This window comes from Peromyscus californicus, unplaced genomic scaffold, assembly GCF_007827085.1.
Source record: "Peromyscus californicus insignis strain IS unplaced genomic scaffold, ASM782708v3 Scaffold_12__1_contigs__length_115047231, whole genome shotgun sequence".
Lineage (NCBI taxonomy): Eukaryota > Metazoa > Chordata > Mammalia > Rodentia > Cricetidae > Peromyscus > Peromyscus californicus.
The window spans coordinates 71,130,286-71,141,958 of NW_026294413.1; the positions used below are offsets into that span (position 1 = coordinate 71,130,286).

The following is an 11,673-nucleotide window of genomic DNA, read 5'->3' on the forward strand; positions in this document are numbered from 1 at the left end:
CTGAACAAGACCTGAAGAAGTACAGCACCAATAGACTTGCTAACATGGAAATGGGAAATCTCATGAGACCCTACCCACTGAGAAACAACTACAGCAGCTAAGAAGTGCTGAGAGTGGGAAATAGTCCTCCACAGGAGTGAACCCCCTAATTCATTACCAAGGCCAAATGACCAGCCCTGAAATTATATACCTATACATAACTCTAAAAAGATTGATCAGATTGTATTTATATATTTAGTCAGATGTGTCCTGCAGAATGCTCATGTGTGTGAGTGTGTATGTGTGTGTGTGTGTGTGTGTGTGTGTGTCTGTCTGTCTGTGTGTCTGTGTCTGTTTTTGTCTATTGTGTAATAATGACAGATGAAAAGAGACCATAATTTTAAAGGGAGAAAAGGGACATCTATGATAGGGGTTTGAGAAAGGAAAAGGAAGGGGGAAGTTGTGTGATTATATTTAATTTTTAAAGAAAATAATAAATAAATAAATACAATATAAAAGAAAATATCAAATCTCCTATAAAATGTCTTCCAAGGTCTTATTTTAATTCCCTTGAACCTTTCTAGCTTGCCTTGTTTTGAAGTAAAATTTAAAATGTACTCATAATTTCCTGACTTTAGAGCTATCTTATATGTTCTCACCTCTTTTAATTATACCTGCTTTTACTTTTTGAGGTTTCTCCATTGGGATACTTGCATTAGGGTTTGATTCAGCCCTTCTGTTTACAGCTGCTAAAGAGACTTTAGTTATGTGAGGGAAGTCTGGGACTCTGAGTAGATGTAATCATTAGACAGATGTCCATGAGCCCAGGAAAGTTAAATGTAAGTGTAGATGAAAAGTTCCTAGGGCATTGTAGTATAGTTGGAAGTTTTTCCTGTGTCCCACCTGGTCCTGCAATTGCTCAGATCCAAGTAAACACACAGAGGCTTACATTAATTATAACTGATTGGCCATTAGCTCAGGCTTATTACTAGCTAGCTCTTACACTTAAATTAACCCATAATTCTTCTCTATGTTTAGCCAAGTGGCTTGGTACCTTTTTGCAGTTCTGCCTTGTCATCTTGCTTACTCTGTGTCTGGCTGGCGACTCCTGAATCAGCCCTTCCTCTTTCCAGAATTCTCCTTGTGTGTTTACCCCACCTATACTTCCTGTCTGGCTACTGGCCAATCAGCATTTTATTAATCAAGCAATCACAGCAAGCCATATTCACAGCATACAGAATGACATCCCACAGCATCGTAGCATACCGTGTAACCAAGCAGAGAGCACACAGGAGGTCAGAGTTGCTCTGGGAGGAGTAAGAAGAAGATTAGAAGTTGTTTACTTTCTAACTCATTCATTCAGTACATAATTTTGAACTGATTACAGTGGACCATTCACAAGTCTATATGCTAAGAATAAAGCTGCTATGAATGGAAGACCTTGATGTCTTAGAATTTTTATTCTGATTGGTGAAATTGACATTGAACACACGGACACACAAATGCACCGCACAGTTCAATTTTATGAGTCTCCACATCAAAGAGATGAGCAGAGTGCTATAATAGAGTAAGTAGAGTAAGGGAGAGCGATGATAGAGCAAGAGGGGTGTGATAGAGTAAGTGGGAGCTATGGCAGGTTAGGGGAAGGACTGTGGTAGAGATGGAGGACGGCTATGTTAATGGAACAAAAGATTTACGTTATTTTAAAATGAGGGTTATAATGCAGATAGAGGTGGGATATGATAGAATAAGTGGTGGGTTATGATACAGTAGGAAGGGCTATGATAGAGTAACAGGAGCACTACGATAGAGTAACAGGAGGACTATGATAGAGTATCAGGAGGACTGTGATAGAGTAAAAGGAAGGCTATGATAGAATGACAGGAGGACTGTGATAGAGTAACAGGGGGACTATGATAGAGTAGCAGGAGGATCATGATAGAGTAACAGGGGGACTATGATAGAGTAAGGGGCATGTAACTTTGCATGGGAAGACCAGCTGAATCTATGGGTTTACTCACTGAAGTGACACCTGAGATGAGACTTGAAGATGGTCAAGAGTCTGGTTTACCAATTTTGGACAGAAAGTGTTTCCTATTCAGAAAGACATAGGACCACATCTGGGAAGTTCAGCAAGTCAAAAAGAGACCAGCATTGCTGCAGCGGAGAGCTGGGATCTTTCCCTACAAGTAGCTGATGTTGACAGTTCAGGCCTGTACAAATCCTGTGCAACATTGTGTATCACAGCATGAACTTTGCGTTGTATTCTAGAAGGGACAGAAAGTCATTTAAACACTTTGGGAGAGTGTTGATGGCATCTGGTTTACAGTGTATTTTATATGATAGGGTATTAAGTTGTATGCTTGCCCTCCCCCAAACACTGAAACTGCTTTTGAGACTATTTAGAGAGCCAGGTGCCCTTGTAACCACTTGGAGTTCACAAAAGTTCCACCCTTGCTTCTCAAACTCTTGTGTTTGGGCATCAGCCTGATCTAATTAACAGAAAGGAGAACTTTCTCTGTGCAGAGGAAGTCCCATTCCTCTCTGTGCTTCTGCCCTTCCTTCTTTCTCTTCCTTCACTACAGGAATCCTAGGACTGGGGGCACTGGGCTCTCCTGTCACCTCTCCGTCCATACTTTGAGCAAACATTATGCAGAAGGCCCCTTTCCTGGCATGTCCTGTTCCCTGCAAATAAAAAATACAGCTAGCTCTCCCAAAGAGCTGTGGAAGAAAATGAGGAGGACAGACTTCATCTCCTACGACAAGCAGACAACTTCCTTAGTCTTTACTGGGGGATCTCATGCTCTGCATGAGGCAATTTTCCATCAGATTTTGGTTTAGTCCCAATCAAGACTTGAGTGTGGAAGACTTTAATTCTCGCTCTTCTGCTGTGGCTATTAGTATGATTTTTGAGCCAACTAAAGAAACGGAGACGCACACAACACAGAGGAACCAAAGAGATCCCAAAAGCAGAAGCTCAGCATCAGGCCCCTGTGCTGAGTTTATGCTCAGCTCCCCCTGCAGTTTCCACCACTGTGTCACCCAGAACACAGTAGTACACAGCCGAGTCTGACTCTTGGACCGAGGCTTTCTGCAAGTGGAAGGAGGTGGATCCTTTATCATATGTAGCTTCAAACCCTCTGCTGCTTCCCTTCTCATTGGCCTTTGAGACTCTGAAGAGGAGCTGTGGACCTTCTCCGGGATATTGGACATACCAGAAAAGAGTCGGGTACCCTGTGGCTGAATAAGTGCAGTTTATAAATAGGAAGTCATCTTTTGAGAGAGTCACTTGACCTTGTTTCTGGGTTACTGAGTCTCCCTGGGTCCTCCCTGGAGGAAGAAGAGGATACCTGTGTCACATTAAGGACAAAGCTCTTAGATGATTAAATATTTTTGACATCATAGAAGAAAGAGTTCAAATTTTAAGTCACTTCACTTACCAAGCATGAACAGCAGCATCACAGTCACTAAAGCTGGAGAAGTGGTCATCTTTAGTGTCACCAAGTAATGTTCTTGACTCTTCACATGAAGAAATGATGAACTGGCATCAAATGATGAACCTGGGAAGCTTATAATTCACAGAGATGATGATCTTGTGTCAAGAAACTCCTCCCCCTGGTGGACAGAGACTAAACTAGGGTCTCTTGCATACCTCCCAGAAGTCAGAAATGTGCTATCATTTCGAAATCATTCATAAGGCACATGTCAAATTTTAAGTGTCCCTTATAAACATAAAGGATATAACCAATGGTCATTAATATATTCAATGTTGTCATTCTTAGGATTCAACCTGACTTGAAAGTTTTATAGTATAGCAACTGATGGGTACTCTGTTTTGGTTTTTTACCATGGGATAAATTGAAGGCAAGAAGTCGATTTTACCAGTTCATATTCACATATTTGAATATGAATTAAGATATTATGCAGGCCTAAAGTGATAGCTCAGCACTTGGAAGCACTTGTTGCTCTTGCAGAAGCCCCAGGTTTGATTCTCAGAACATACATAGTGGTTCTCAACCAAATGTAACTCCAATTCTGGGGAAACTGACTCTCTCTTCTGACCTCCATGGGCACCAGGCACATATATGGTACCTAAACACAAATGCAGGCAAAACACTCACAAGCATAAAATAAAATAAATAAAGCTTTAAACTTTCTTACAGGTATTGTGAAATGAAGTGATTACAAACTGGCCTGGGGAATGTGTAATCATTAAAATCTGCTCTTTTTACCTTCTAGAAATTTGAAATAATGGGTTTATGTTGCCCATTTACTTAGAAGGTCATTGGTGTCTTGAAACAATGTTTGAAGATTAACATACAGGACAACCACAACAAAGGAAGCAGTTAGGACTGGCATGCAGGACTCACATGCTGTGCCATGCTCTATACCAAATGTAGGCTATGACCATTTTCTTAATTCTTTTCTGTAAAAGTCTTTGTGACCAGTGGTGCATGCTTTTAGGAATCACAAAGCTGACTATGATTTAGGTTTGGGGTAACATTTGTGTCTCTTCCTTGCGGACCTGACAAGGGCATTGCAAGCAGGCAGCTCACATAAGTGTCTTTAGAAAAGCTTCTTCCTTCAACTGTCAAAGCTTCTACTCATGAGTCTGGCTTTCATGGCTGCCATGTTTCTGTGGGAGCTCCTTCTATCTTTTAATTTGGTCTTAGTAATATTTTATCACTGACAGAATTTATTGTTTCACAAAGCTATTTTCCCTCACCTTTGTCCACGTCTGTTTCCTAATTCTTGTTGTTTTTAAATTATAAATGTAACCTGTAAATGCCAGCCTTTGGCTCAGAACCTTTATCTCTTACTGTTCAAGGTAATGAAGGTTGAGCCCATCTGGACTATCCTCACAACTTCTGAAATTGCTTCAGAATATGTGGTTCATACTATTTCCCTATATAAGATGTAGAATTATTATTATTATTATTTTTTTTTTGGTTTTTCGAGACAGGGTTTCTCTGTGTAGCTTTGCGCCTTTCCTGGAACTCACTCTGTAGACCAGGCTGACCTCCAACTCACAGAGATCCGCCTGGCTCTGCCTCCCCAGTGCTGGGATTAAAGGCATACACCACCACCGCCTGGCTAGAATTATTTCTTAAAGCAATATTTTCTTTCTTCTTTCCTTTTTTATTTTTACAATTCCACAGCCTTAGACTTTTGCACAGACTGACACACTGCATATGTACCTCCTCCTACAAAGCAGGCCTCAATCCCAGGAGAAAGTGGTTGGTCACCCCTACAAATCATCAGGTCACTATTGCAGCAGCAGCCACGCCTTGCTTGTCAGGTTAGTCATTTAGAACACTAGGGCCATAGCACACAGCATGATTTTGAAACAGAATATCAGCAACTCCTGTAAGAATCTGTTATACAGAGCTTTTGGATTGCTGAACACATGAACATGCTAGAATCAGCTCACACACGAGGGAGATGAAAGCTTATTCTTTACTTCAGATGTTGCTCTCTGAACCTACTTATCAAACTGTTCATTTTTCACTGTTTATTTAAACCAAGATATCATAGTACATAATACATGGTAAATATATACAGTAATGTGAATTTAAAAAAACATTAAGCATCAATCAACAATATAAACAAAACTTCCTTGGTCATTTTGGCTTTATGTATTTTTTATGTATTTCCAATATCTATATGTTAGTTTCTACTCTCAAACAATGTTACAAATGTTTTCCTAGAATGTCTGACATAGCAAAAAGGGTGCCACTCCAGCCCTGGTGTCAGGTTTGAAGACAGGCTGCAGGTGCCTGGGGAGCAGTGTGTATTTGCTGCACAGAAGTAGATGACTGAATCTGCAGGCTGAGTGCCTGTGATGTACAGGGAAAGGTGTTTGGCTTTCTTATCCAATAGAAGGGTGAGTCTCTGGTTCTGCTTTCTTTCTGCATTTGACCGGATGTCAATGATGAACTGAGGATGCTTCCCAGGCACTTGCTTATACCACGGGAAGTAGACTGAGGCACTGTCTGTGTAAGTACAGTTGATGACAACACTGTCTCCCTCCTGGACACTCAGGGTGGAAGGATGCTGCTCCACCTTCTCACCTCTGCTCTCCCCTATGCAGAAAGATGGAGAGAAAGGAGAAAGGTTTTCAAGTCATTTTTCTTCCTCATCTTTTTCCTGTAGTAAATAGAGAAAACTCAAATGAAGCCACTCTTCTGAACATCCACGGACCTCCCACTAACATACACAGTCATCTTACACTACTCAACTCACAGTCCATCTGCAGCCAGAAGAAAATGAATAAAGCATGAACAGCTGTCTTCATTGTGCTTCCTATTGAGATCATTTGTAGGTGCTCAGTCTCTAACCAGCTGAGCATCTTGAAAGTTCCAATTGGTTCTTTGTTGTTATAACAATCATACATGCTGAGTTATTTGCCCAGCCAATAAGAAAAAGCCTGTTCATTTAGAATTCACTAAGATGGCCTTTCTGTGCATCAGCTGAGGTGCACTGCCACCCTGTGGTCAGATTTCTCACTGCAGAAATCTAGTTTAGTTTTTCTCTTACTCTAGGAAAGATTCTGCACTCCGCCCACCTCTGCCATCCTTACTCTTCCAACCTAGCTGTGATCACACAGACTGTGCATCTGCTCAACCAGATGAGACCACTAACTCTGTACTCACTCATGTGAGTACCACATTGTCGGACCTACCTGTGTTACACAGCCTGTGATCCAGTCTAACTAGGTGAGTGCTCCAGATGCCCAATATCTCACTCAGTCTTCACACTCCCAGGCCTAGCTATGGTTACACCACCTGTGCACCAGCCCAGCCAGTTGAGTGTTTCAGATCTCCATCCACTCACATCTTTCCCACACTCAAAGAAAGCCTACTTTTTGTCCTGTAGCCTTCATAGCAACCTAGAGTAGTAAGTTGCCCAGAACCTCTGCATGTCATTCCCACATTCCCAGGAAAAACTGGACTTGAATGGCTTTTGCACCAGCACACAGACATAGACCTGAGGCATAGTCACACATTTTCTTGATAACCATTGAATTAGAATCACTCTCATCCCCGCCATCAATAATGGGTATCTCTATTTGAAGGACTGACCTACCAACCCTTCAAACGTCATCTGAAACCAACCTGATCTGAGAAATAGCAAAAACAGAAATCAAATTCTACTCAACAGAGGCAGGCTATAATATCAGACACAATGAAAGAAGTCTACATGCCTACATCATATCACAAACACACATGCATTATTAAAGGCCAAGACAACCCGAACTCCCACAAAACCCACCAGTTCTATAGAAATGTTCTCCAATGGGAATTACCTAGATGAGCCTCAGGACAGTAAACAGGGACTAAGAGGGTATGGGGAAAAAAAAGCTCTAGAAAGAGCAATAGCAGGACACAGTTTCTATGAAGTGGAAATGGGAAAGGTGAAGAGGGCTTTAAATGGAGAGTGAGGACAGAGATCAGTGTAGGGGGAGAGGGAGGGAGAAGGGATAAATAACATTAAGAGTGTTGGAAAAAGTCACAGGCAATCATTATTTTCTATTTACCCCAAATTACATGTAATACATATAAGTGCATGTCTATACATAAATAAATAATCAAAATGATGTTATGCCACTTGGGGTGATAATGCTCCCCTAAAGCCATAGACTGTTTAGCATAACACCTGGCATAAGAAACCTCCTTTCAAGTGTGCGGGCATGAAAGCCCAAGACAGGACTCCCAAAACAACATAGACTATTGCTATTGTATTTAGTTGACTCAAAGATTTGAGGATAAGTCCCCATTCCTAAAGATATTACACACTTTGGTCATAGGACTTGAAAGAATGGGCTACAACTGACCTAGGAGTCTATTGCCTGAGGACTCTCATCATATCCAGAGATTTTCCAAAACCAGCCAAGGAAAAAGGCAGTCAATAGTTCTATCCAGCTCTAATACCTAAGAGCCACAACAATGACCAGCATCCAGATCTTCAATAGTGTCACTTCTGTCTTGGAGGTAACCAACAACCATTGAACTGGAATTATAGCTCACTCAGTAGGAGGGAATTCATACCTGGCACTGTCAACTTCACCAACTACTCATGACTAGAGAGGTCAGGAACTCTAAAAGAGAACTACCCACTGCCGTTTTCCTAAACTAGTGTAATCCCTAACTGCATTCTAAATACTTATCCTCATGCCCACAGATGTTGTGGAATATTATTTTAACTATGTAAAGATGTGTTACATTTGTTTATGTTACAGAATATTACTTTAACTATGTGAAGGTGTGTTACATTTGTTTCTGCTGTCTTAGTTAATGATGTAAATATGTGTTACATTTGTTTGTGCTGCATTTGTTTAATTATGTAAAGATATGTTGCTGTTTCACCTTGCATGCCTAAGATACCTGATTGGTCTAAAAAAAAAAAAAACATGAATGGCAAATAGCTAGGCAGGAGAGAGATAAGCAGTGCTGGCAGGCAGACAGAAAAAGGAGAGGGACAAATCTAGGTTTGTGAGAAAGAAAAGAATGAAGAGAAAGAGGAAGAAAGAGAGGGACATGCCCAGGGCCAGAAGCCAGGCAGCTGCCAGCCAGCCACCCATGGAGACAACAGGAAAGTAAGGTATACAGAAGGAAGGGGGGGAAAGGTAAAAGCCCCTGAGGCAAAATGTACATAAAGAGAAACCTGTTAATTTATAAGAACTAGCAAGAAACAAGCCTAAGCTAAGGCTGAGCGTTCATAATTAATAATAAGTCTCCTTATCATGATTTGGGGGCTGGAGGTCAAAGAAAGCCTGCTACAGTTGGGTGCCTAGTCACAACTGATACATGTACAGCACTAGCTCTACAGAGAGCATTGCAGAAAGGCTGGTCCAGGTTAGAATACATTGAGATAGCATCAAGTCAGAGTGTAATAGAACCATTTCTGCATTACCTCTTGGCTTTCACTTATTTTTGGAGGAGCTGATACACTCTATCTCATTGAATAAAGTTAAAACTTGCTATGAAATCTAGGCTGGCCTTAAGCTTATGATTCTCCTGCTTCAACGTCCAACACAAACACTTTTGTGTGTATGCTTTTGTTGTAGTTGTTATGCTTTAGCAAGTTTTGTCTCTGGAGGAAGGTTGTTTTGCCTTGGTTTTTTTTTTTTTTTTTTTTTGGATTTTGAGGATTATTTGAGAGAACAAAGTATTGGGCAAGTAGGGGAATGGAGAGGATCTGAGAGGACTTAAGGTATGGAAAAGAATATAATCAAACCATATTGTATAAAAAGTTCAAAAAATGATAAAATTGTAATAAAAAATACTGACATTGCTCTGTGAGTGTATCTTGGGTTTTGGTGCAATGATATATTATATCCTGTGACTTTTCTGACTTTACCTTGAAGAATTTCACTCAATAGTGTTTAAAATATCGTTCTTTTAGCAACTTCCTTTCCAAGGTGTGTAATTGGATGATGACAGGTGCTCCTCAGAAATGTAAAACTCCAAATGAACATGTGACAGTTTCTGAATTTGGAAATGACAAAGCTGACATTTGATCTCTTGTGGCAACAGCAGCAGACACATCTAATGAACAGTTGAAGACACAGGCTTTATTAAATTTAGCGTTGATGATTGTAGTGGAGCAATGTTTTTGAAATGGTTTAAGTATTCATACAAATTAATTTTTGTAAGTCTTTTATTATAAACATAGACTTATATATTAATGATTTAATACTTTCTCAGACATTTCTTTTTAAGTTGAGAAGATCTGATAAGGTGAAAATGACTTCATTATTTGTGTCTTAGTTACTGTTTATTGCTATAAAGAGACACCATGTCCAAGCAACTTATAAAAGAAATTTAATTTGGGGCTTGCTTAAAGTTTCAGAGGGTAAGTCCATTATCATCATGGTTGGGAGCATGGCAGCAGGTTGGCATGGTCCTGAAGAAATAGCTGAGAGATTTTCAAATCTGATCAGTAGACAGTAGGCAGAGAAAAAGACACTGGGCCAGGTGTGAGCTTTTTAACCTCAAAGCCCGCTTCCAGTGACATACCTCCTCCAACAAGACCACACCTCCTAATGCTTTCCAAACAGTTCATCAACTGGGGACAAAGCATGCAAACATATGAGCCTATGGGGGAATTTTTCACTCAAACCAATATAATTCAGATGTAATTGAGACTCCTTATTGAAATATTTTATTACTGAATCTTCAATTATAAGGAAAATTAGTTTATATGAACTCAAAGCAGTTGGAATAGCACACACAAACCTGCACAAGCTCAAGCTACACTAAATTCCAGCGTGGGGTATGAGTACAAAGTCCCATCCCTAACTAAGGAGATATTGGCATATGATAGCAACTAGGAGAGGGAGAATCTTTTTTCTTTAAGGGTATATCCCCAGTAGGTCAACCACACTCCTGGGAAGGCCACACATCCAAGACACCACAAACTGTACTTAAAAGTTTTGTTTTTTTTCAGAAACAAAGAAAGAAAAGCTGGAAGTAAAGAGGAGGGGTGGGACTGGTAGAAACTGGTGGAGAACTGAATATGATCAAAGTACATTGTATGAAATTCTCAAAAAAGCTAGTAAAAGTCCCATTCTTCCGATAATGGAAAGATATGCAATTGACTGAAACATTGAGTAATATCTTTTCTGTTTCTTGAAGAGCACGTCTGTTTGGTGCCTTTGTAGAACAGTAATTGAAGAGCACTGAACCCTGTGCAGTGGATCTGCCTGACAGTACTGTGAACCTTGTCATCTTTGTCAGTTGTCCCAGTACTCTTCATGAGAACTTCTTCCTGAAAATGGGTATCTGTGAGGAAAGGGCGCACTGATGTGAAACAGCAATCCTGAACTCTCTAGTGTTAGTGGAGATGAGAGAGACACAGTATAAATTGGAAACCCCACAGCTGTGAAAGCCTCCTGCAGAGTCTCCCTGGGGCAGGGCTGTAGCTGCACACCCAGCTGCAGTTTGGGGCCAGGCTGCACACTTGCTGGGAGCACTGTGCCTCAGCAGCACAGAGGTAGGTGCCTGAGTCCTCCAGCTGGGCATCCCTGATGTGCAGGGTGCTGTAGCGCTCCTTGGAGTCGAATGTTGACTTTAACCTCCCATTCTCCTTTATTCCTGGAGTCATGAAGAACAGACTGAGGAGGCTGCCGCCGGGATTCTGTCGGAACCACTGCACGTTTGTCATGGTTATAGAAAAATTGCATCTCAGAGAAGAGCCGGCTCCCTCCTGGAGACTGAGGGCTGGAGGATTCTGCTCCACCTGCATCCCTCTCACCCCTGCTCAGAGAGAAAGGGAAAAAAAAAATCATATGACAATCCTTCTGCAGGTTCCACCCTGTCAGATATCCCAGGAGACAGTCACGAGGAGCTTTGGGTCATCTTTGTTCTGCCCCTCCCACTGGAGCTCTGGAACACCCCTAACCCATCTGGGAGAGCCACAACTCACAGCAAACCTGCACCCACAGCAGCCCCAGCACAGCTCCCAAGCTCTTCTCCATGGATCCTGTCAAACTGCTGAGACTCCTTCACCCCAGTTCCAGACAGTGTCTAACTTAGTTCCAACCATGAACAGGCTCTCCCTTGTTCCCAGGCACCAATAAAATCTGAGCTCTTTCATCTTGATGGAAATCCCCACCCACAGCAGCCCAGTGAGGCCTCACAATAACTGCTCCCTAGCTGTGGATGAAAACCCTGCAGGGAACAGGAAGCTATG

The 11,673-nt window shown here is 41.4% G+C and overlaps 3 gene segments (V, D, J or C); all 3 read right to left on the reverse strand.

Annotated features, from left to right (window-relative positions):
• Positions 1-2,962: 2,962 nt before the first annotated feature.
• On the reverse strand, positions 2,963-3,501 carry LOC128106927 (T cell receptor alpha variable 9-2-like). The segment is given in 2 exon segments: positions 2,963-3,309; positions 3,420-3,501. Coding segments are annotated over 2 exon segments (396 nt in total).
• A 2,145-nt stretch (positions 3,502-5,646) lies between these two features.
• On the reverse strand, positions 5,647-6,274 carry LOC128106928 (T cell receptor alpha variable 13-1-like). The segment is given in 2 exon segments: positions 5,647-6,062; positions 6,223-6,274. Coding segments are annotated over 2 exon segments (468 nt in total).
• Positions 6,275-7,072: 798 nt separating this feature from the next.
• Positions 7,073-11,458, reverse strand: LOC128106929 (T cell receptor alpha variable 22-like). The segment is given in 3 exon segments: positions 7,073-7,099; positions 10,912-11,237; positions 11,407-11,458. Coding segments are annotated over 3 exon segments (405 nt in total).
• Positions 11,459-11,673: the final 215 nt, after the last annotated feature.